Source organism: Falco biarmicus, chromosome 9 (genome assembly GCF_023638135.1).
Source record: "Falco biarmicus isolate bFalBia1 chromosome 9, bFalBia1.pri, whole genome shotgun sequence".
NCBI classification, from domain to species: Eukaryota; Metazoa; Chordata; class Aves; order Falconiformes; family Falconidae; genus Falco; species Falco biarmicus.
Window position 1 is genome coordinate 40,013,002 of NC_079296.1, and position 22,235 is coordinate 40,035,236.

Sequence of the window (22,235 nt, forward strand, 5' to 3'; positions counted from 1 at the left end):
ACCAGAACTCCTTGGCAATTAGTAGAGCTGTGCCTTCCCACGTACAGAGCTAAGTTTAAATTTGACATTCCCTGAAACGATTGTTATTCTAACAGAGCCTAGGGTTGAGTTTTCCCCTGCTCTGGAAAGTTTAGGTTTTATGCTTAATAAACTTCAAAGGACCACAGTAACTGATGAATTACATCCTTAAACAATCTGAACAAAATCCTGCACTGTGGAAACTTCACAGCCATGCAGGGCAGCATGGCTCAAGCTGGATGCTCATGCTGGCCATGTCCAAATCAAGGACTGCTTTCTTTTCTCATACAAGTCCCTCCCAGCCACCTCCGTGACTAGGAACTTCCTGAGCAGCCAGGAAAGGGCAGTGCTTGGCAATGCTTTGCTTATGGTTGCTGTTCCTACCAAAAATGCCTGCCCTGGCGCTTCTATGCAGCGGTTTTTAACTCTAAAAGGGCTCGTATGTGCTCCCGGTTAGTAACATGTTCATGACCAGTGCACATGAGGAACAGAAAGGCAAGTAACAAAAGATATGAAAATGGTAAAATATTTCAGCTGCCTGGGCAGGGAATTTCCTGTGAACATTCAGGAGCAAAGTGTTAGGGCTTTTTTAAGGACAGGGAGCTACAGTGGTGTAAGATAAGGCCCTGCAAAAGCTTTATCAAATGTCCTGAGTGCTTTCATTTCACACTTTTGATTCATTCAGCTTCAGTTTCCTGATGTAAGTCGATCTGCTCTAGTAGAAAGCACACAGAAGACAAAGAAACTTCGCTGCTTTAGTTTTCCAATTTGTTTTTCCCTACTCCTGCCAGTATATACATCCCTCTTGGTGCCTGCCACATTTCTGAAAGTGCAGGATGCTCCAGGCTCATCCATTAATCATGGCAATTGCACAGGCCAGTCTCATCTCTGACAGCTTCCCATTCCAATGCTGGCTTTAGTTTTAAAGTAGTTTTCTGGTTTGCACACCCCTCCCACGATTTGCTCCAACCTACGGCTTCACAATGCTAGAGCTGGGCTCACTGGAAGCCAGGTGCTTTGAAAACCTGTGTGACATCTTTCCCAACTAGCAGAATTTTGAGTTAAGCAAGAGACTGGTCTGCCCAGGGACCTGAGAGCAGATCTGATCTGGTTTCTTTAAGCACAGTATTAGGCAGTGACTGGTACTCAAGAACAACCAAATAAAAGCAACAATCTTATCTATTAGAGGTCTGTTTATACACGTGCTTTTAATGGTGTCTTCTGCTCTGAGACATTTTAAGGTCTTCTGCACTGCAATCCTAGCTCCCAGCTCTCTTCCTCATGAAAAGGCTTCTTGCGTATTTTGTGCTGCAAATATAATGGGTGACTTTCTTGTCATGGTATGTGACGTTCACAACGCTCTTCAAAACAAGAGCTCTGGGTATCAGCTCTGTATGAAACAAGCGCAGGTAGCTTTGCATTCCACTGATATATCAGTTTCTTCAGGCCTGCCCAGACACAGGACTGCTGTACATGTCAATCATTAATTTTTAAAAACTACAGCACTTTATTGTTGCTTCCAAGAGGCAGCAACTAAATGGGATCCCACCAACCTCTGGCAAAATTTAAGCTGCTACATACCAAATGCTAAGCTCCACCTAATTTTCTTTTTACCCTTTATCTTTCTAAGACATCTCCCAGGTAGAGTCCACATAGCACCACAGCCTTCTGCAAAAATGCCAAGGAACTCCTTTTGTGTTGACTCAAAAGGAAAAATGCCACTTCATGACTTGCCAAGGACAACTCTTTAAGTAAGTCCTGGAAGTTTCACATCTATCAACATCTGCACCTTTTTATTCACTTGACTTAGGGTGACTGAGAAAATTCCAAGCAATGGTTGTTAAATACCACTGCAGCTGAGTCCCCTAGAACATGACATTATTTTGTATTTCATCCAGAGATTTGGGGACATTTTTAATCATTCATACTGTGAAGGCCTGCTACAGAAAGTGCTTTCCAATGCATTCTCCTATTATTAGTAACAAAGACACTCATTTCATGTGTCTTTGTTCAAGAGAAACGTGATCCCACCAATTCCAAAGAGACACCTTCACCTGTTAAGGACTTAAACTAATTTGTACGGGTTGCTATTTTTATTAAGCCTGTATTATATAAGTCCAACAAGAAGTACATGGGCATGTGGTATTACACAGTTATAGATGACAACTAACTAAGAATTAGTAATCAAACAGATAACAGACAGATGAGAAATAACCCTCACAAGTACTCTCACTGGAGAGCCCTTAAATGTGACATATGACACATAATCATGACGATACTGCTAGATATCCTGTATGTACAGGTAATACTCTCTGTCAGGCCTCACTGGATCCATTCCAGCCCCTGATACATGACAATAAAGGACAGCCAGACAGATGGCTAAGAAAGTTGTTCTCTGCATCTCAAATCCAATCCCTGGCTGTTTTCATTCACTTTTAGATCCTTAGCCAAGATGACCGGACCCAGAGGTGTTGCACTGTTTTGTGACTCCGGGCAGAAGCTGGAAAACACCATACATAATCTGTGCTTATTTCTCAAAGATGTTTTTAAAGCCCCATCGAAGCAACTATATATGGACAAGGTGGACAGGGCAGAGGATGAAACTGGCTATGGGCTGACTACCATTGTTCTGCCAAACACAAGGATGTAAAGTTTGCAACTGGTTTAACTGGGAAGGCTTCTACACTTATTAGTAAAAAACTAGTCATCTGACCACTCTAAGTTCCCATATGTGATTTTAACCAGTCTTTTGTTTCCTGTTTGTAAAATGGCTGTCACAGGCTGAAGCCAAGTATCAACTCCTAAATATTTTTTTCTTTACAATATTTCCAAGAGAAAAGACCAATTTCTATCTCAATGCACAAACCAGAACTTGTGAAATTTTCAAACAAGTTAAAGATGATGAAGCCCTATTCAAGTCAGATGGAAGGTTCCATATAGATAAATGTGTATTAATCAGGGTACATCTGAGAAAGCCATTGCTCTGCATGTGACTTATCATCATCAATATATTGGCACTGTGCATGTGAATGGTGGATTCTGGTTGTTATTGAATTAAGCACTCCACGTTTCTACATCTAAGCAGTCCTGCCTAAGATTCTGGAACTGATACCGAGGTCCATGCCACCCCAGTCATCCACTGCCTTGTTAAAAAATGAAACATGAATCAAACACAAAAGCCTCTCAGCAATGCTCACCACGATAAAATACATACTAACAAATGCAGCTTGGCAAACTCAATGAGTATCAACTGGCCATAAAATAATAAAAAATCAGGGTGTGCACAGGTCAAAGTATTGCAACAGCTATTGGTTTAACATTCAGGGGAAAATCAGTAAAGCAAAGGCAGATCCATTACTGAGAATGAGATCGTTAACAGAAGAGAATGAGGTCAGGAAAACTCATGCTCCATGTACAACTAAAATCACATCAGAATGGTCCTCCCAACTTCTGCTCTTCTGCAGAGAGCACAGACGCCACCCACATCATACAAACAGGATCAGGCCCATCTCTTCAGCCAGAGTCACGCTCAAACCAAAGCTGGGCTCCCAGGTATGTCAGAGGGGTGAACTATAGCTTGCCTTAGCATTTACTGACCAGCAAGGAATTGCTTAGTTTCTTCCTTATGAAGAATAAGCATCACTGGTACATTTTCTTTAAAGGTGACAAATGCCCCTGAACAAAAGAGGACATCTGGCACTAAGAAAAGGACAGGAGCTTTGAGACAAGGGTGGACTGATGTTACTCTGGATGACATTCTTACGTATGGGATCCTTCCCCTCTGATCCTCTCATGTTTCTGCTACTGCTGGTAGACCTGTCTCTCTGGCCTCACGTTCACAAACTCATCATCCTATCCCTGCTCTGTCCCAGGCACAAAGGTTCACCTTCTCCAGCATCACTATATCTATCCCTCTCCGTCTCATTCTGGCACTAAAACTCAGCTCTCCCCAGCAAGCCACCACTGTGGCATCCCTGCTTCTGCACTCAGTCCCTTCAAGCTGATCTGAAACGTTGCTGTGACAGTTGCCCGCCTCCCAAAGCACTCTGACCACGCCACTCTCCTTTCAATCCCCCTCCCAGCCTTCCCTTGTGCTCTGGATCAAGTTCAAGATTTTAGCCCTCATTTTCATTGCATTTTACAACTCACGGCAATTACTCTTGGTGCATAATTGCTGTAACGATCTGTCTATGGTGGCTATTCATTCATTCATACATACCCATGAGCACACCTACGCACACCCCTGTACATAAGCATGGTATGTGCTGATTAATGAAAGATAGAGGAACAATAAAAGCCAAATCAAGCACTTATTTCTGTTGAGAATGTTAGATTTCATATTTCACAAAATCCCAGCCACACCCATGCTAATCAGCCCGGGCTGCTGATTTACAGAACAATATGTTTTATTGTATGGAAGGAAAACAGTGAGTATTGTATTTTGGTTCAAATGACTTTCAGTTTCTCGATAGTGCATTTCTTCTTGTCATTTCTCTACAGCACAGATATGTCCCAGATTACTTCGTAAACAAAGCAAAAATAATTTCTTTCATCCAACTGTGGCAGGAACTGAACAACTTAATCTGATCATTGTGTGCAAAGAAAATATTTCCAATGACGACATCTTCCTATGTCAATTGGTTTTTATTACAGATGTCATCTCGATGTGCCATATTAATGCAGCTCTTTCTTCTCATTTCAAGATTTTAATCTAAGTTTGTTGCTCTAATATTTTATTGCTTAAAAATACATGCTGTAAAATCCATGGCCATCACATTTTCCTGTGAGCTAAAAATAAACTGCTCTTGTCAGATATGGTTAGCTGACAAAAAGTGTCAGAGACTTTTCTGAATTACTTTGATAACTTCCTGTTTATGTGGTACTGACCCTTGTCTAATAAAGATCTTTTACACTTGGAATAAGAGAAGATACTGCAGCATACTATTCCTTAATGGACAATACTGATTACTTCTGAAAGCCTTTAATACATTTCCCATATTAGACATGAACAGATGTCAGGGATGTTGCCAAGTGAAATTTCTTTTATGCAATCTTGGCTTGTTGTACAATAATAGCCCTTTCTCAACATGGGAAAAAATTACAGACCCAACTAATTTCCTTGACAGGGAAGAGTTACATATGTTTTCCACTTGTAGTTTTTACGACAAGTTTACAATTTTGCCAAACCTGGAACTAATTGGGACCGTTTCCAAAAAATGGTCCAATAAACCCACAATGTGTACAGCTAGCCTAAAATGCAGCAAATGATTGTTTGCTTTTACATTTTTTTTTCTAACAGGGAAAAGTTAGATTGCACAATTATTTCATTTAAGTTACTTAAACACTTACTGTTTCATATCCTCCCAGTTTTTGAGCAGCTTGAAACATAGTCCAAAGGTTAACTGTTAGAGGGACAATAAGTATTTAGATAAGCATTGCATTAGCCAACATATTTCAAAGAAATGTAAATTAAACAGTTTAAAAAAAAGAAAAATAGAGAAAAAAAGCTCACAGCCCCTGAAAAAGCTCCTGTGAAACATTTTCCAAAGAGGTATTTACATAATCTGAAGAGTAAATATTAGCCCATACTATATATATTTTTAATTACATATAAGAGAACACACTTAAATTCCCTAACAGGACTGGAAAAATACACTGAGACAAAGGTAATGGGCTCATATGACTTCACTGATAAGTATGGTATAATGACTGTAGCATGTTTCCATAACTTTGATAATAAAAATTACTCATTGGGAAGAATGTTGCTTTTAATTATTTGTTTAATACTGATCTCGTTAGCAAGCAAGCATGAGCCACACACTGGCTCACAGAGCAAAGCCTATTGATTAAACAACAACATCCAATATTAACTGCAGCTCAGATAATGGCCTCCTTAATCAATAAACAATAAGCTGCGTTCTAATGGGTCCTGCATGAATGAACCCAGAGGGAGCACAAATGAGAACTGCCATAATAATTATGGTATGGGTGGTTGTGCCTCGCCCATAGCTGTGGGGCCATAGGAAGTGAGGGAACTCAATTCAAAAGATGTGCTGGGAGATGCTTGCTACTTCCTGCCTCCTCCCCTCTCATGTGCTTTTCATCCTGGCCCACTGTCCCATAGGGCCACTGCTTGCTGTTGGTATGCCACTTTATTTTATTTTATTTTATTATTTTATTTAATCTTGCTTGCTAGAAGAAAACCTGATGTCTTAGCTCTATGAAACGTGTATGCCGTATTCCACCAACAGTGACTCCCCATGGACATACTACAAATACTTCAGGCCAGACTCAGCAATAACGCTGTGGACCACGGAGGACGGGATCTCTTCTTCCACAGGGGGATGCTCTGTTGTAGTGTACATATTGCTTCTTCCCATTAACTGATTTATATTGGCAATGATTGCACAAGTCTTGCTGGACAAATACAGAGCCCCTTCCTGCAAACATTTCTGCTCTTCTCAGCATACTTACTCTTGGCATTTAAGTATTTGCCGGATCAGGCCCCTAATTTATAATGAATGTCAGGCAACTTTCAGTGTATTTCAGCTAAATGTTAGCAGAGGGCCCAACCCCCACTGGGGAATTTTAGAAATACTACTTTAGCTTGTCTTTCAAGCCCACCCTGTCCCCATGCTTGAGGGAGTGCAGAATAAAACAGGGGGGAAAAAAAAGTCCTCACTTCAACACAAAACATTCTGAAAGCCTCATTGAACCTTGTACTGTTTCAATGCTATCAAGAGCTTTGCTTAGGCTTTGATTTAATCTGAATCAATGCATAATGTAACGAAGCTGTTCATAGTACATTAATTTTACTTCCATTTCAAGCAGCCAGTTTTCAGACAAACACTGTAATCATTCGGAGTTATATAAGTTTATAATGGCTGCTGGAGGCCTGTTGCAATCAGTGCCAATTGCTATTAGGTATGTAAATTGTTATGTAAAACATACAGGTTTGACATTCTTCATCAAAATAACACATGGTTTTAATCTGGGAGATAAATTAGAGTAAATAATATTTCAATCCATGGAGTTTTCCCTTTAAGGAAATAAAGTATCATTCAATCTATAGATAAGGAGGAAAAATACTCCCATTTACAGCTTTTGTTGGAAACTCTGAAAGATCTACATTGCGCTGCAATATTTATGTAAAATTTAGTTACAACTGTATCTTCTCCACCTACAATTGCTTTACAGATTGTGGCACTACAAACCGTACATGCCAAAGCAATTCTAAACATTGCATTCTGTATTAAACAGATAGTCTGGTTTTATATTCTCCAAAGTCAGTAATTTATTAACTATAAACACTTTTGGGGGCTTAAAAATACGATCCCTTTTGTGCCTTTCTTGACCACCGTTAAATGTCTTCCTTTAATATTTGTCCTTTCATAAAGAACATCTGGGCACAATAAAGATACGTCATATTATTAACTCAGAAGAAAGGCATTACAGACGCTGCAGATTTACAAAACAGAAAACTAGAGAGTTTTCAACATGCCTATTTCTAGTCATAATCAGCGGATTTAAACCTATAAATATCCGGCAGCAACTACCCCAGAAGGAAGAGATGCAAATCTAGGCATATGACAGAGAAATGCCTGGACTGAAAAATGTGTAGATATAAACATGGTCCCCCCATCCATAAGGCTTTAAAATAGGCTTCATGTGCAAATGCTTTCTCCAGAGAAGCCAAACCATTCTAAAATGTCAACAAGAAAGTGAGAAAAAGGATACTTACTCTGCTTAAAACCTAAATAGGGTATTCGTTCAATTGGTGTTTTCCTTTCTTTCATATATTTATAAAGAGCCACAAGGAAAGCCTGCTCATCAGCTCTGCATTCTTCACCTATGGCAATCTTTGATTTATCCTCACTTGAGCCTTTTTTACAGTTGCTGTTGTTACTCTTGGGTTTGGGCAAAGCTGACTTAGCCTCACATTTTACCTGGGAAAAGAAAAAATGTCATATCAGATCTGGGTAATCTTTAATTTTCACTTAAGGAATAAATAACCTCTCCTAGCAGAATGGATTGTTGAAAAAATGAAGGCCAAACCATGCAACTGTGTTTGAGGGGAAACAAAGGAAGCTATTTATAGAGCTAAATGTCTTGTTCTGAATCTTAGTCACAACATTTTTAAATAGCCACATCTTTAAATCATTATAACCCATTGGTAATGCTCTCCAGATCTGCATTTTTATGACTATACATTGCTATGTCACAGACAGCTCCCATCTCTCACATACACTTGCTATTAGCAAGTCTAATAATAACCTTCATTCCAGGATTGACACTGAGCATTGTCAACTCCCGTAGACAACCCTTGGAGCTGAGGGTGCTCAGCCCCTTCCAGGAATGCTCAGCAGCCAGCTCTGAAACGACACATTTTTCTCTCCTTTGGCCCACCAAAATAGATGCAAACCTTGGCAAGGTCTACCCAGGCAGAGCTCTCAGCACACGAGCGGAGGTTCTGCTGTAGCATGGACTTAAGTCAAGTGAGTTTGAGCATCTGCTTAGCACAGCCCTAAGTATTTAGCGAAAGGAAGAGGCTGGTAGCCGGAGCCTTTCCTGGTAGACACCAGCAGCCCAATGCACAAGTCTCAGAGCTCCAGGCCTCCCACTGGCCTCCTTGGCAGACGTGTGCCAGTCAGGAAGTCAACAAATTGGAACCACTTTACCTCTCTCATCAGTATTCAAACATGGGGAAAAATATCCAGTGAGATCGGTTTAATCCTGCAGTCCTCCTGAAGATAATCCTCTCATTGAACCAAGCAAATTACAACTCAGGCATTGCCATAATTTATGTATACCAAAAAAAAAAGAAAAAAGAGCAGAAACTTGCGAACTGATGTTTATAAGCTCTCCGTGACCAAGATGGGATTGATACATTTCCAGTGAAATACTGGAAGTCCTCTAAATACAAGGTCGTAGTGATGGTTACATGTAGTTTGGATTTGTACTGCCCCTTCAATGCTTTTGAGTGCTGTGAGAAGCCTCCTGGCAGCTCCATATCCTATCCAAGAGATGTCCTTTGTGCTCCCAGAGGGATCAGGGAGACTGTAAGAGCCCGAATTTGGTATTTTAGGAGGAAAGCAGAAGAGAGCAGGCTACCTTGCTGAACAGGAAGGCAGGAGCTCTTGGTCAACTAAACCACTGGCTCTCCTTCACTCTCCTTACTTTTAAACCAGGTGCTTCCTGGGTACTTGTTGACATTTTGGAAGTAAAGTGCTATGAAGAGCATTAACTAAGTGCTTGTAAACAAACAACAAACATATCAAAGACTACGATATGCTTATTTTACCTCAATAAAGCTACCCTATATGCTTATTTTACCTCAATAAAGCTACCCTATACTTCAGGCTCAGGGAAAGCACACTCCTCCAGGGTGTTAACTTCACAGAAAGCACTGACTTAAGGGTAGCTGCCTCCATAATTTTCCACTGACACTGGACAAAGCAACACGAGCTCCTAACCAGAGGGGAAAAGTGACCACAATTTTCCAAGGTAATCGATGCTGCTGAAAAGTCTCCCAGTTGGAAACTGCAGAGTACAGGCTCGCTCCTCCCAGGCAGTGCAGCAGGGACTAGGAAATGGACCTTCCTGTGGGATTTTTCTTGATCACTTGCTGTTGAAGTCTATCTGCTGTACTGCTTGATAGTCTCTGGTTGCATGGTTCAAAGAGATACCATTTTCCTATGGTACAAGACCCTATGTTTTGTCTTTTAGTAATAGATACGCTTGTTGACTAAAGTGCTGTAAAGATCCTGGGTTTCATCCAAAACTCAATGGAGCTAATGGGATTTTTTTCCTATTAAATGAACTTTGGATTTCCTCATCCACTTTTCAGTTCAGAGCTGTAATCCCTTGACTTTTTTACTTCGGCTCCTCGCAAAATTATTTAACAGCTTCCCCTTATAAAGCTTAGATTACATTGTCATAGTTTTCAATGCTATACCAAAGACTGGGTTAGCAGTCCCAATATGAACCCATGATTTCAATAAATTTAGATTTTTAATTTGAGCTGCAAATCTGTTGCAAGCTAAAACATGGAACATATTCACTGGACCTGGGAAAAAAAAATAAAATCAGTTTTGTCACCCACTTGCTAGGTAAAGTCAATCTATCAATCTTCTTAACGGATTTTCTTTTTCAAACTGAACAATTCAGAACTATGTTTGCAAAGACAGCCTGGGCATGAATGCTAAATGAAATCAAAGCTCACTGCTATGCAAGCGAACTAATGGCAAGGGATGTTAACTCCCAAGAAGACAAAAAGAAACAAAGAAAGTAACATTAAAAAAGCCATCAGGAGTGAGAAAAACCCATGTTACACACAACCTCCTTCTCTCCAGTGTACAGAGAAGCGAGGTCAAAGTGCCTGTGGAACTCAAAAGTGCCAAAATGCAATGGATGGACTCCAAGCAGCGTCAGGTTCAGCAAAGCTTTGATGAAGGCTGCAGTGCTTCATCTGCTCAGCGTTCAAGGCACAAGCCTCACTTTTGGAACCTCCCTACCATCTGACAGGAGGTACAGATGAATGACAAATTATTAACAAGAACCAAAAGGGCCAAATGCCATGCTGGGTAACACCGGTGTAAATCCAGCATAAGTGTATCAAAGTCACTGACAGCAATGCCAGATTTTCACCAGGCACCACAAATTGCCCTTCTCTCTCAAAACCTGATTTTGAATCTTCCTAGAGGGCAAAGATCTGGAGGAAGGTCCTGAACGTGGAGTTTTGCTTGGCTCTGCTCGCTTTTCTGGTCTGCTCAAAAAGCCTGAATGACTCCGTTACGAAGGGAGAGTTCAGTTTCCACAGGAGGAGTTAAAGCTCTTTCATTGTAGCCTCAGTGTGAGTCATGTAACACTTCCAAAATGAAACGGAGGGCTAAGGCCCTGACAGGCAACCCAGCATCACAGCATGGATAGGCTGAGGTGTACTGCGATGGCCTCTGGGAACATCTGACTGCCTCCCACTGTGTGTTCCGTCAGAAGCATGTGATCCATGACCAAACGGCTGGTGAACACACACCCGTGTGTTTGTCTTCTCCTGCCAGAGGTCACACACAACACAGACCACTACAGATCTCCACTTTAAAGTTTCAATCAGATAATGGCGGAGGTGCTCGGAATAAATCTCCAGGTCTGAGAGCATGCCAGGCCACCTGTGGCCACAGGAAAAGCACCTCCTGGCAACTTTTAAACTATTTTCCCAGATCTTGCTGTACAAATGAAGTGAGAGATTTACTTCAGCATTTGCACTAGGAGATGTAACGAGCAGATTCATTTGGGGACAATTTTCATGTCTAACATGTTAATCCTTTCAGCTCTTTGAAATGGTCAGATCAGCCAGTTTTAGAAAGCCTTACAGTGCATTTCTGCATACTTTGAACGGGAATACTCTTTGGCTGCATGAAGCAGGTCCGATGAGGGTCGTGCTGGAGCCTGCAAGACCCAAAAGCCTGTCCAGCACTGATGACATGTAAAGTATGAAAGCCTCCAGAGTCCTGGGAGTGTTCAGAGAGAAGAGCCTGATATATGCCTCTCCAGGAGAGCTGATCCTGCCCCAGTAGATGGCCTCATATTCCTGTGATTTTTACATTCCCAGCCTGGGAGGGAACACCTGTGGGATCTTCCCCAGGAGGTACCAAAATGCATGCAGTGACCAGCAAGGAGATCAAAAGCAAGAAGTGGTACATGGAAGACCCATTTCCCTTGGCAGCACCTGCAGGTCCAGGACCACATCGTCTTTCCTGTTATCACACTATTTTTAACAAGCCACTTACACTGGAATTTAGTCAGAGCTGCTCCTACCCAACCAAACACTCTTCTGTGTCAGGGAACAGTAAAAGCCTACAAACAATCTGCTGATGGTTCCAGGTAAACATGCCACAAGACACCTAAGTTGTAAGAAGGAACAAAGCTCTCTAGACATCAGCAGCCGAGAACATGAAATTCAGCAAGTCATTATAACCATGTGGCTTGTGTTTGTCTTGCCAGGCTCAAAACCATAGTTTCAAAAACATAGAATGTCACTCCTGCCACTTCTCAACCCAAACCATACAAGCACTGCGTTTCCGTCAGAGCTGTCACCCCACCACCCGAGAAATGAGGCTGCTGCCAGGCACTGGGTGCCATGATCTGATGATGAAGGCACAACTTCTGGTCAAAAGGGATTTTAGCTGGAACAGGAATATGACCAGGATCACTGCAAATTGTTTTAGCATCTGACACAAGTGGATTTGTCCTGTTTACACTAGCAGTGTTCAACCCTGCTCTCCATGATCCCATTGTCAGCACTAGTCAGAGATGGAGCACGGACAGAGGAGGAAAACTGATGGTGAAGCCCAACATGGGGCCTAAGATGATGACTCTACATCCCACCTGTTCCCAACCATGAGAAGACAGTAGGTGGACCCCTCTTCCCCAATACATTTCCCCTCCTTCCCCAGAAACCCATAGGCAGGGTCTGTATAAAGTGCAATACAACTGCTGTAGAGGGTTTCTGATTCACTGTCCTCCTCTTATTGAAGTATAGCCACAGCCCTGAGACACACAGATTGATGTGAAGAGCCACAGCAAAGTCAGTGTGACTATATGCAAGGACATATCACGAGCGTGTCTATTATTTATAATGAAATTAAGCTGGCCAAGATAATTAATGCTATTAATATCTGCACAATGATGAGCACAGTATGACTAGATAAATAGAGAGAATTACTTCTTATCTGAAATATCCTCCCATTTGAGTAGTAGAGTGAACCCAAATATAAACAGAGAGGATAAACAATTTGGCGTGAAGTGTTACTGTTGTTTCAAATTATCTAATACCTATGTATCAGGTGCTGATGAGGCAAAACTACTTGTGCTACAGTCCAGGGTGCTGTGACAACACCGTCCATGCCACAGTTTGTTGGTAACATTTTAACATGAAAAATGGCTTGGGGGAAGGGGGAATTGAGGCAAATTGAGACATTTTCACACCGCGGATTTTGCACGTTCTTCCACAGAGCAAAAACATTCAGGCAAACTCTATAGTATCTGGCAGGACCCCGCAACTCAACACACCAGGCTCCAACGCCTTTTACCATGCCTGTCTAATACGATAGTACAGACTCCAACTGAGCACAATAGGGCACAAAAAGAAGAGAAACAGTGACTTAAGGGCAGAGCTTCATCATGAACTTCAGCCTCTTTTATCGTCATCAACAGAAGGCACAAATTTAACTGAACTCCTAGGGAGGAGGAGGATGAGGTGGAATTTAATTTGCCTTCCTATGAGAAACTGAGAGCAGAACACTTCCACTTGACCTCTTTAACCTCCTAATCTCCCAGGACATTCACTGTGTACAACAATACCAACACAAATGGATCTATAGATTCACTGTATTTCCTAAAGAGATGGTCACAACAATGGAAGCGTTTTTCAGATACACATCCATCTAATTTATTGAAACAATGGATTCAGGAGGAGTTGGCCTAAAACTTCAGTCTATGCAAACCTGTTTAGCTGTTTAGCTCAAAAGTATCACAGTGACAAAGTTTTGCCTCAGATAAAAATCGACAAGTACTGCTCTAAGTAATTTCCCATCTTTGCATTTTACAGTTTCAAATTAAATCATCTTGAAAGGAGCCATTTGTGCTGCTTTTTTTTTTAAAGAGAAAACCAAATTCCTATTTAAAACCTCTCAAGACAACATAGAAAATAGGATATAAATTACACTACAGAAGCTCCATTTTAAAATATTTTAAGGAAAAGATATAAATCCATAAATATCTAAAAGATTAAGTCTATAAACACAAATCAGTGATCCGATTTTTACTTGCAGTATGGGCTAAGCACTGCAGCACATACAGAAGACTCTGTAAAAGCATGCACTATTCAACAAACCCTGGAACACACAGCTCAGCACTAAGTTTTAAAGAAACAGTCCAGAATTTATTTTTTTTTAAGATTTCATACTGAATTTCTGCCTTTATCTTTTTTTTTTCCTAATTTAAAATAAGTTGAGATTTAACATCAGGGTAATGTCGTTTGTGTGTGCTTCTTAGAAACCATTACTAAAGGGGCTCTTGTTTCATAGTCTGTTTATCTTCAAACTTATATTTAGAAGTACATTGTAACAGGGTGAGCTGCTCCCAGGTTTATTTTTAATTCTAAGATACTGTCACAAACTATGTTTGTGTGTCACAGAATGTGAAAACTAACACTAGATGCCAAGAAAGCTTAAGCACTACCAGTTACCAAAAAGCTGATAGCATTAGGTTGTTAGGTGATTATAGTTGCTGGTAACTTTGAACACAGACATGATTTAAAGTGAAGAACAAAACTGTTGAAAAAAATACATTAATCTCTCCAAGAAAATAAGTTACATTCTAAATTTGAAACAGCATGCTGGGAAACAAAGGCAGGGCTGTACCTAAAAAAGGAGAGTGTACTGAAAAGAGTATTATTAAGTGATTTACCTTGGCAACAGCTTTGCTTTCAGAATTATTGTTGGAATCCTTAATGCCATTTAATGAATCTCTTCTCTGTGGGCAAGGCTTCTTTTTGCGCGGTCTGCCTTTAAGATTTGGCGCTGAAAATTAATGGAGAACAACTTGAGCACATTGTCTTATACTAGATTCTTAACAGCTGAAAGCATAATAAATAATTCCACTACAATCAGTCACAGAAATGTACACATCTGTCTACAGTAAATGCTTATTACGAGATTCCCATCCTCCATGGGTTACATCTTGACACACTATAAGTTTCTATAGACTATCCCCCAAGGCAAATCTATTCTTCTTTCACATAACTAATTAATATAAAGTCAAACACTGGTCTCGGAAGGACTTGGAGAGAAAGCACAAATATTTCTCCATGGTACAAAAAAGAAGAAACTAGAATATTAATAGGTAACTTTGCATTAATCACCCTGCTGCATTTATTATTTCTAATCTTCAAGTAAGAGTACTAACTACTATTTCCAACTTTGGGAAACATCTGGTTTTGGAAATGTTCTAAAATATTGAAACTCCTTACAGCTCCAAGAAATGTTTATATATGCTGTCATTCTTGTCAAAGTTCTTCTAAAAAAGTTAAATAATAAAAAAAAAAAATACCCGAGTCCTGAAATGGATCAAAAAACCCCCTTAACAACTAGTTCTGGAAGTTGACAAGTACTGAAATAAGTGATTGATTGTTTCATAAGGGTTACACACTACACATATAAATTAACATGAATCACTTTCAGTTTTGTCCAATCTTAAGATAAAACAGCTCTGAAATAACACAGTGACTAAATCCTAACCGTGCTGAGCCATATGTAGAACGGGAGATGGATCATCATAAAAAATATCAGACTCATCTTTCAATAGCAGTATTACAATATAAATTATGATCACATATAGAAATAATAGATGAAGCAGATGTTTGCTCATTATTATGTGTCCTGCCTGCTTTCAGATTTAAAAATCAGCCTTTGACTACTATGGTAACATTTAAAATGATAAACAATCATTAACTAATGACTGTACCAAAGAATATAATTTCCTTTAAACCTTTAATTTCTAGGTAACCATTGTTTTCATTACTTAAAGGGATGATTAGAACAATGTCAGAAATCCAAACACCACAAACCTCTTGAGTGCCTTCTAATTGTTTCTAATCTTACATTTGTCACACAGTAAGCCAGTGGTTTCAGGACATTTTACATTTTAATTAGTTTGCAAACACAATAAAGGGTGCTAATTTGATTTTATAGTTTGAGTAACAGTGTCATATTTGGTCTGTTCAGAGAAAAAGAAAAGCCGTGGGTTTAAAACCAAAAGTCTAAAAGACACATCCTATTTATATATATATATATATATACATATGCATATGCATGTGCGTATGTGTGTAAGTTCATATTTGTGTCTATATAAAAATATGTTTCTCTCCATCTATCTCCAGTGAAGCACACTCTGCTTATTGAAAAGTACTGCAGAAATCAATTCTGAAATTGTCATCTGAGGCTAACATGCAAAATCAAACAAAGAGAGAAAGAAATTATTACCCATTCCAGTCGACAAACATCTGCCTGATTTATATCTGTACTCATGAATGCTACAGCATGTGACTGCACACTACGTCGCTGGAAGTCTCGACTTGGTGTGGATGTCAGTCTTACACAAAATGAACACTAAGAGTATTTGCTCCGTGCTTACAAATCCCCTCCCCCAGCCGTTCCATTACTCATATAAACAGAGATGAGCGACTCGGCGGGAGCGTGGGATGAGCTCCGAGGACTCCAGCGCCAGCTGCCAGACTGCCAGCCCCGGCCACGCCACCCTGCCTTATTTATAAACCCCGCTCATCCCTGTCCCTTTGATGTCTTCCTGATGCCTACTTTTTTTTGCATATGACCTGGATGGGATGGACAGATCCTCGACCAGGCTTAGTCCCAGCACCTTCTTTAAAAAGGTACAGAAGAAAATAGAAATGTTCCCTCAATTTACTGCACCCTGGCACACACATTAAAATGTTAACTTTCAAATGAATGGACCCCCTGACCTGGTCCAACCAACAGCCAGAGAGAGAAGTGGTTCAGCTAGGATCAAATACACTTGCATATGAATTACTTTTTCTTTTCTTTTTTTTTTTTTTTTTTAATAAATAAAGAAACTAGTTTAAGGCTCAGTGTTTTCCAAACATACTTGTTATCCTGACTTTTGGCACTGTACTTTGTATCACACTATAAAGCACTCCTAATGTTTTGCTAAAAGCTTTAAAAGCAAGAAGGCATTTGTTCCTAAATTCCAGGTATATTGAGCTTGCATATAAACACTGTTTGAATTGGAGCCTTCCACAGCCGAACTGGCACAAACCCACAATGAAATGGGGTATTTGCATTCTCCCCGTGGCTCAGGAGCTACAGCCGGGAAGGTCTGTCTGCAGCACACACCAGGACCATCCCACACACCCCACGATATGACTTTAAATCACTTGAAGCCATTCCAGATCAGACACACAATTAACAAGAAAGCAGCAATAGGAATTCATACCAGAAGAGAAGGTCCTTGCCTCTAGTATCTACTGCGTGAAAGAAAACATTTGAAATAGTTCCAGTCACACTTGAAACAAGGCCATTAACATTTGCTCCCTAAATCATTATAAATAAATGCATTATTCAAAGATTATTTGTATTTCAGCTATATCAATTTTGTTCTCTTGAGCTAGGAAATATGACTAGGACTGAAGAAGTAATTTACAAGTCACATACTTGTTTTAGGTTTTTTGATATTTTTTGTTTCATTTATGATATATTCATGAGCACACTGCAGATTTCCTGAATTTGTTATTCATAATTATTTTAAAGCAATTTTACACACATGTTGTGTCTTAGTCCCAGTCAGTTTTCCTGATGACATTGGATGTTCACTTACTGGACAGCTAAGTGGATATCCCATGGTTTTTTCTGCTTTCTGGTGGAAAAGGACTTCTGCATAACCACCTGATTTCTTCACATGTTTGTGCATATGGTTTTCAAATTCATTTTCTGAAAGCATTTGTGGCAGTGAGACCTGATAACTTGTACGTTCCCAGAAGGTGAGAACATAAGCAAAGCATATTAAAGTAAAAAATTGATTAAATAAGTACAGAAAAAAGTTTGCATTTATTTGCCACCTCTTTAATCTAAGTGCCTGAAACAAGAGTATGAAAGATACAACACAATACTAGTTTAAATAGTTTCTCTCCTGTGCATTTGAAAACACGTTTGCTTTTGCCAGTTGTGGGTTTTTTCCCTTCCTTCCTTTCTTTTTGCTTCCTGATGTACTCGGCTACTGAAATGTCCACTGAGAGCCTTGATGGGCTGCTCGGAACTGTTGGCCTCATGTTCAGAGAGCTTGAGGAGCACGAGGGCATGCTTCCCACCTTGCACTGGTTATCTTTCCCATCCCTGTCACCACTGTGCCTGCTACCTTTACCCATCAACAGGAGTTCAGAAGGACCATTTCAGCACTCCTAGGATGCCAGTTTTACATCAGCATGTTGCCTCCCTGTTTCCCTGAGCAGCAGATCCAGTGGGTGTTATTTAAACAAAGCTGTCCCTCAGACCCCACCAACCCAGCTGGCTACGCAATGCAACCACTGCAGCTTGCAATGCTACCCACTGCTGCAGGGGATGCTGAGGCTGCAACACAGGGTTGCACAAGGAATCAAGCAAGAATCCAACAAGGACGAAGATCTAATTCAAGTGCAAGCATTTGTAACTATAAAGAACAAAAGGTGTGATTATTAACTAGTATGCATGTGGTGTGGACTTAAGTTTTTCAGCTGACTAATACTTGGTGGTAAAAGTCTTGTGCTCATGATTAAGTGAAAGCATGTGAAATGGGTAGGTCATGAACATCAACAGTTACACAAGCCATGATGACAACCATATCTTAACAACTCTTCCCATTCTGGAATATATCTTACTGCCGTCTCTGTTGTGAATTTTCAAGGAAAAGAAAATTACTTAATAGGAATTTATTTATAGGAATCTCCCCTCCATGTTTGAAAGGGTCCCTGGGTGTCGTCTCGAGATGGGTAGTCACTGCAAATCAGAGACTGCTGCTTGCACTCAACATGAGGGATCAGTATTTCTTGGAAGACCATGAGAAGTTAACTTGTGATGGAGTGGAACACAAGGCAGCTGGGCAGGAGAAAAGGGAAGATGGAACAGCTTGTGCCTCAGCCAATGGAGTAAGAGAGGGAGATTGGGAGACAGAGAGGAGAGAGGCAGGAGGTGTGCCCCCAGCCTGCTCCTCCTGCACTGCCTGGCAGGAGAGGTCTCGTTTTGAATCACACACTTCCCACACCCGCCTGGGCCACAGCCAGCTGCCCCATGCTGGGCCAGTCTCTGGTGTGCTATAGCAACAGGGTGCAGGAGGAGGCTGTCACAATCCTCCTACGGAGCTGTTCCTTCGCCTGCACGTGGCTCTGGGATGAGAGGGAGGGGACGAGCAATGCCCTCAGCTTTTTCTGTCTGGGTAGGGGAAATGACGTTTGCTGGCCACAGGCACGCTGAGCTCCTGGCCAACATCCCTTGGGCTCCCTAAAAGCTCCTTCTCTGCCTGCAAGAGAGCAAAAGGAGGAGCACACAGCCATGGTCTTCAGGAGCAGGGACTGAAAGGGAAGGTGAGGTGTAGAAGCTGCCACTGCCACCTCCTCTGTGCAAATCCTCTCACAGAAACACCTGCCTTTAAAAAATCCAAAAGCACTTGGTCCCTTAATGTAATGTAACTGCCCTCAGTAATCTGAAATTAAGATTTAATCACTCTTTTATTCTTCCTAGATGGAAACTTGTTCCTTGCCTCCTCCGCCCCAAACTGTGGCTAAGCTCTTCGACGCCAAAACACCAGTGATGCCTTACATGTTTTTATTACAAACTGTCACACCTGAGAGGTTAAATGCAAACCCTGAGTTATGCATGGCACAGGGAGTTAGATTATCTGTAGACTGGCAAATCTTTACTGACTAAAATGTACCCCAGGAAGAAGCTGACCTGGTGATTCTGAAGCCCAAAGCCTGTTCCTGTGAGCTGCCTATGGACCACCATAACCAAAAAAGGACAACGCAGAGGCACCTGCAGCAGAGAATTAAAAACCAGGTGTTGGCGATAAGCTCAGTAGCAGGCTCTGACCCACAAAACAAAAGAGCCACACAGAAAAGAGAGGAGCTTGGGGTTAACGCTGCTCAGACCAGCTAGATGTTTGCTTGAAGTTAGAGGTCCTCTCTATTCATGACGCCATAGAACAGCATAATTGCTCAAAAATTACATCCTCCCCTCCAGCACTCTCATCAGCTTGTGCAAGTATCAGGATATTGTAGGTGACTGGGAGAGAGCCAGAAAGGAGACAGCTATACTGCTCACCCACTCAGAAGATTCTTAAGGTTGTGGCCACTGCTGTCCTGCTACTATCACCCCAGCCACCCAACTTTCAGGAACAGCGTCTGCTCAGCAGGACATGGGAAATGGCCATTTCCAGGCCTCGACACCTAGTACAACTCCCAGCTCTGGGTTAAACCCAAGGATGGCAAGTTCTATGCAGGTGAAAGAGAACTACCCAAGAACGGGAGCTGCCGAGGTCAGCCATGATTAAATACTATATATGGTGGAAGGTGTAAGCTGCCACAAGAAGAGAGCACCTCCACCAGCCACTTTCTTTAAATACATCCCCAGTAATACGAAGTGATTGCTGGACTCACCATCTCCCTCTTAATCAAGTCAGCCTCACTTAAGCCACATCCATGCCAAGCATACAATATACGATGTGCACACAGCCACCCCTAGATGCACAAATTAATAAAAAGACAAAGGCTGTGGTTTTGGGGTACCTGACTTCAGCAAGTTAAAGTAGAATTATCTCTGGTTTAGGAGTCTGCTTATCATTGGAAGTCCCATAAATCCAGCCCTCCCCGTAACACTGTTGTCTAGATGCACATATTTTGGCTGATGTAAAAGATGTGTTATCACAGGGAGGGTGTTAAAAAAAAAAATAGTGGCCTTCACACAGCTGAGGTCAAGCTATGCTGGCACTTTGTCAAAATCAGTGGTATGGCCAAGAGTTTTTAATGAGCCTGGAATGCATTACCTCATTTGTCATACCTGGATCACTTACTCATGCTGAGTCCAAAATAACCTTGGACCTTGTTGGCTGCTCAACAAACCATGTAAGTAAACAGTACTGTCCTCACGCCTAAAACATGTACCTTTTTCTAGCTTGCTCCACCTTACTTACTCTAGAGAACACCTAAGCAATTGTAATGCCCATGATCAAAGTTCTTGCCTTTTCCAGGCCTCTCTGATCTGCCTAACTATTTCCTGATATGACTTTTGATTCTGACTTGCTGGTACTCCAGTTCCTCAGAAACACTTAAAAAGTGGAAGAAACAAGAAAAAAGGAAAAGGAAAAGGCTGGCCGGCCACTGCTGTATTTCACTGAGGGAATGTACCGGGACAGCTGCTCAGCGTTGCCAATGTGCTTACAACTTACGCTGCCAACCAGATTCTGTCTGCCCATTGTTTTTGTGACCATGTTTCTCTCCTGTGGAATGATAAAGGAAGGAACAATAGCATTTTGCCACCTGCAAGAGTATAAAAACCCCAACTGAACTTGTAGAAATGTCCAGGGCCATCAGCAAAGAAGGGCCAGTGGAAGATCTGGGTCTACGTTTAGGGTGGGCTTATACAGTCAGGTGAGCTCTAAACATGAGTGGTGGGAGCACATCAGAGGGAGGTAATCACAAAGCCGGGATTAAGGTGGAGCACTGAAAGGTACAAGAAGTTAATAAACAAGGACGTATTGTGGTGCTGGGTTCAGAAGAGAAGTGTGCTTGCATGAGGCAAGCTGCAGTGCACCTGCTAAATGGATCGTCTCTCCTCCCTGTAGGACACCTTGCAGAACGTCTCCTCACAGAATCCTTTTGCACTGTGCCAGTCTTTCATACATCTTCCCATTTTCACACACACGCACAAAAGCTGTGATACCAGAATGCTTGGCCCTAAGCTGCAAAACCATCAGTAGATACAGAAAAGATTAGGAGACTTGCCCTCTTAGGCAGGTGGAAATAGCAGGATGTGTCAGATCACAGAGCTATTCATGATTCAGGTGCCAAACAGAAGCTGGAGGTGGCATATGGAGGTACCTGGCCATCAAAGTCAAGGTGAGAAGAATGGTCCCAAATCTCCAGAAAATCCATGAACTGACCATGCCTGCTAGCAGGTGGCAAATAGCTGGTTGCTTAGGACACCCGTAAAGCAGCCTGGCAAAAGTTTGCTCTTGGCTGAAAAACATGCTTACATGTTGCACCTTTTAAAAAGTAATGAATAGAAAGTTAACAGTTTTAATGGTTTTAACACTTACCCCTCTAGGGGGCTTCTGGCATTCTGTAATATCTGAAAGTTAAGAAAAGCATATTGCTATATTTAAGCACAGTTTCAAAAACTGTTCAAAGGTTAGCTAATCTCACATACTGTTCTGGAGTCCCAGCTGCTTCCTTGATTTCCTCATTGCCTCCATCTCTTTGTTTTCTCTCCTTCACCTCATTCCCTTTTCTGCATCCTGAGTTCAGGATCTTACATTTCATTTATTTTCCTTTCACCCCTCAAAGTTTATTTAAAAGCTTCTGCCTCCTGGAAACAGGGTCCGAGGAGGGCCTGGGGCATTTATCACCCAGGCACACTGAGCAGAACTGGTGAAGAGAA

At 41.3% G+C, this 22,235-nt stretch overlaps 1 protein-coding gene across 4 annotated transcripts in view; it reads right to left on the bottom strand.

The window, feature by feature from the left end:
* The window catches only part of ARID5B (AT-rich interaction domain 5B), a 123,931-nt gene that overhangs the window by 24,811 nt on the left and 76,885 nt on the right, over positions 1–22,235 (bottom strand). For 2 of the 4 annotated variants that reach the window (XM_056350744.1, XM_056350743.1), the window contains 3 exons: positions 14,485–14,597; positions 7,760–7,964; positions 5,368–5,420 (listed from right to left, as the gene is read on the bottom strand). In XM_056350744.1, the coding sequence (XP_056206719.1) occupies positions 5,368–5,420; positions 7,760–7,964; positions 14,485–14,597 (371 nt within the window). Of the gene's footprint in view, positions 1–5,367; positions 5,421–7,759; positions 7,965–14,484; positions 14,598–16,058; positions 16,164–22,235 lie in introns of those variants that run through there. The other 2 variants (XM_056350746.1, XM_056350745.1) reach the window with 2 other exon arrangements.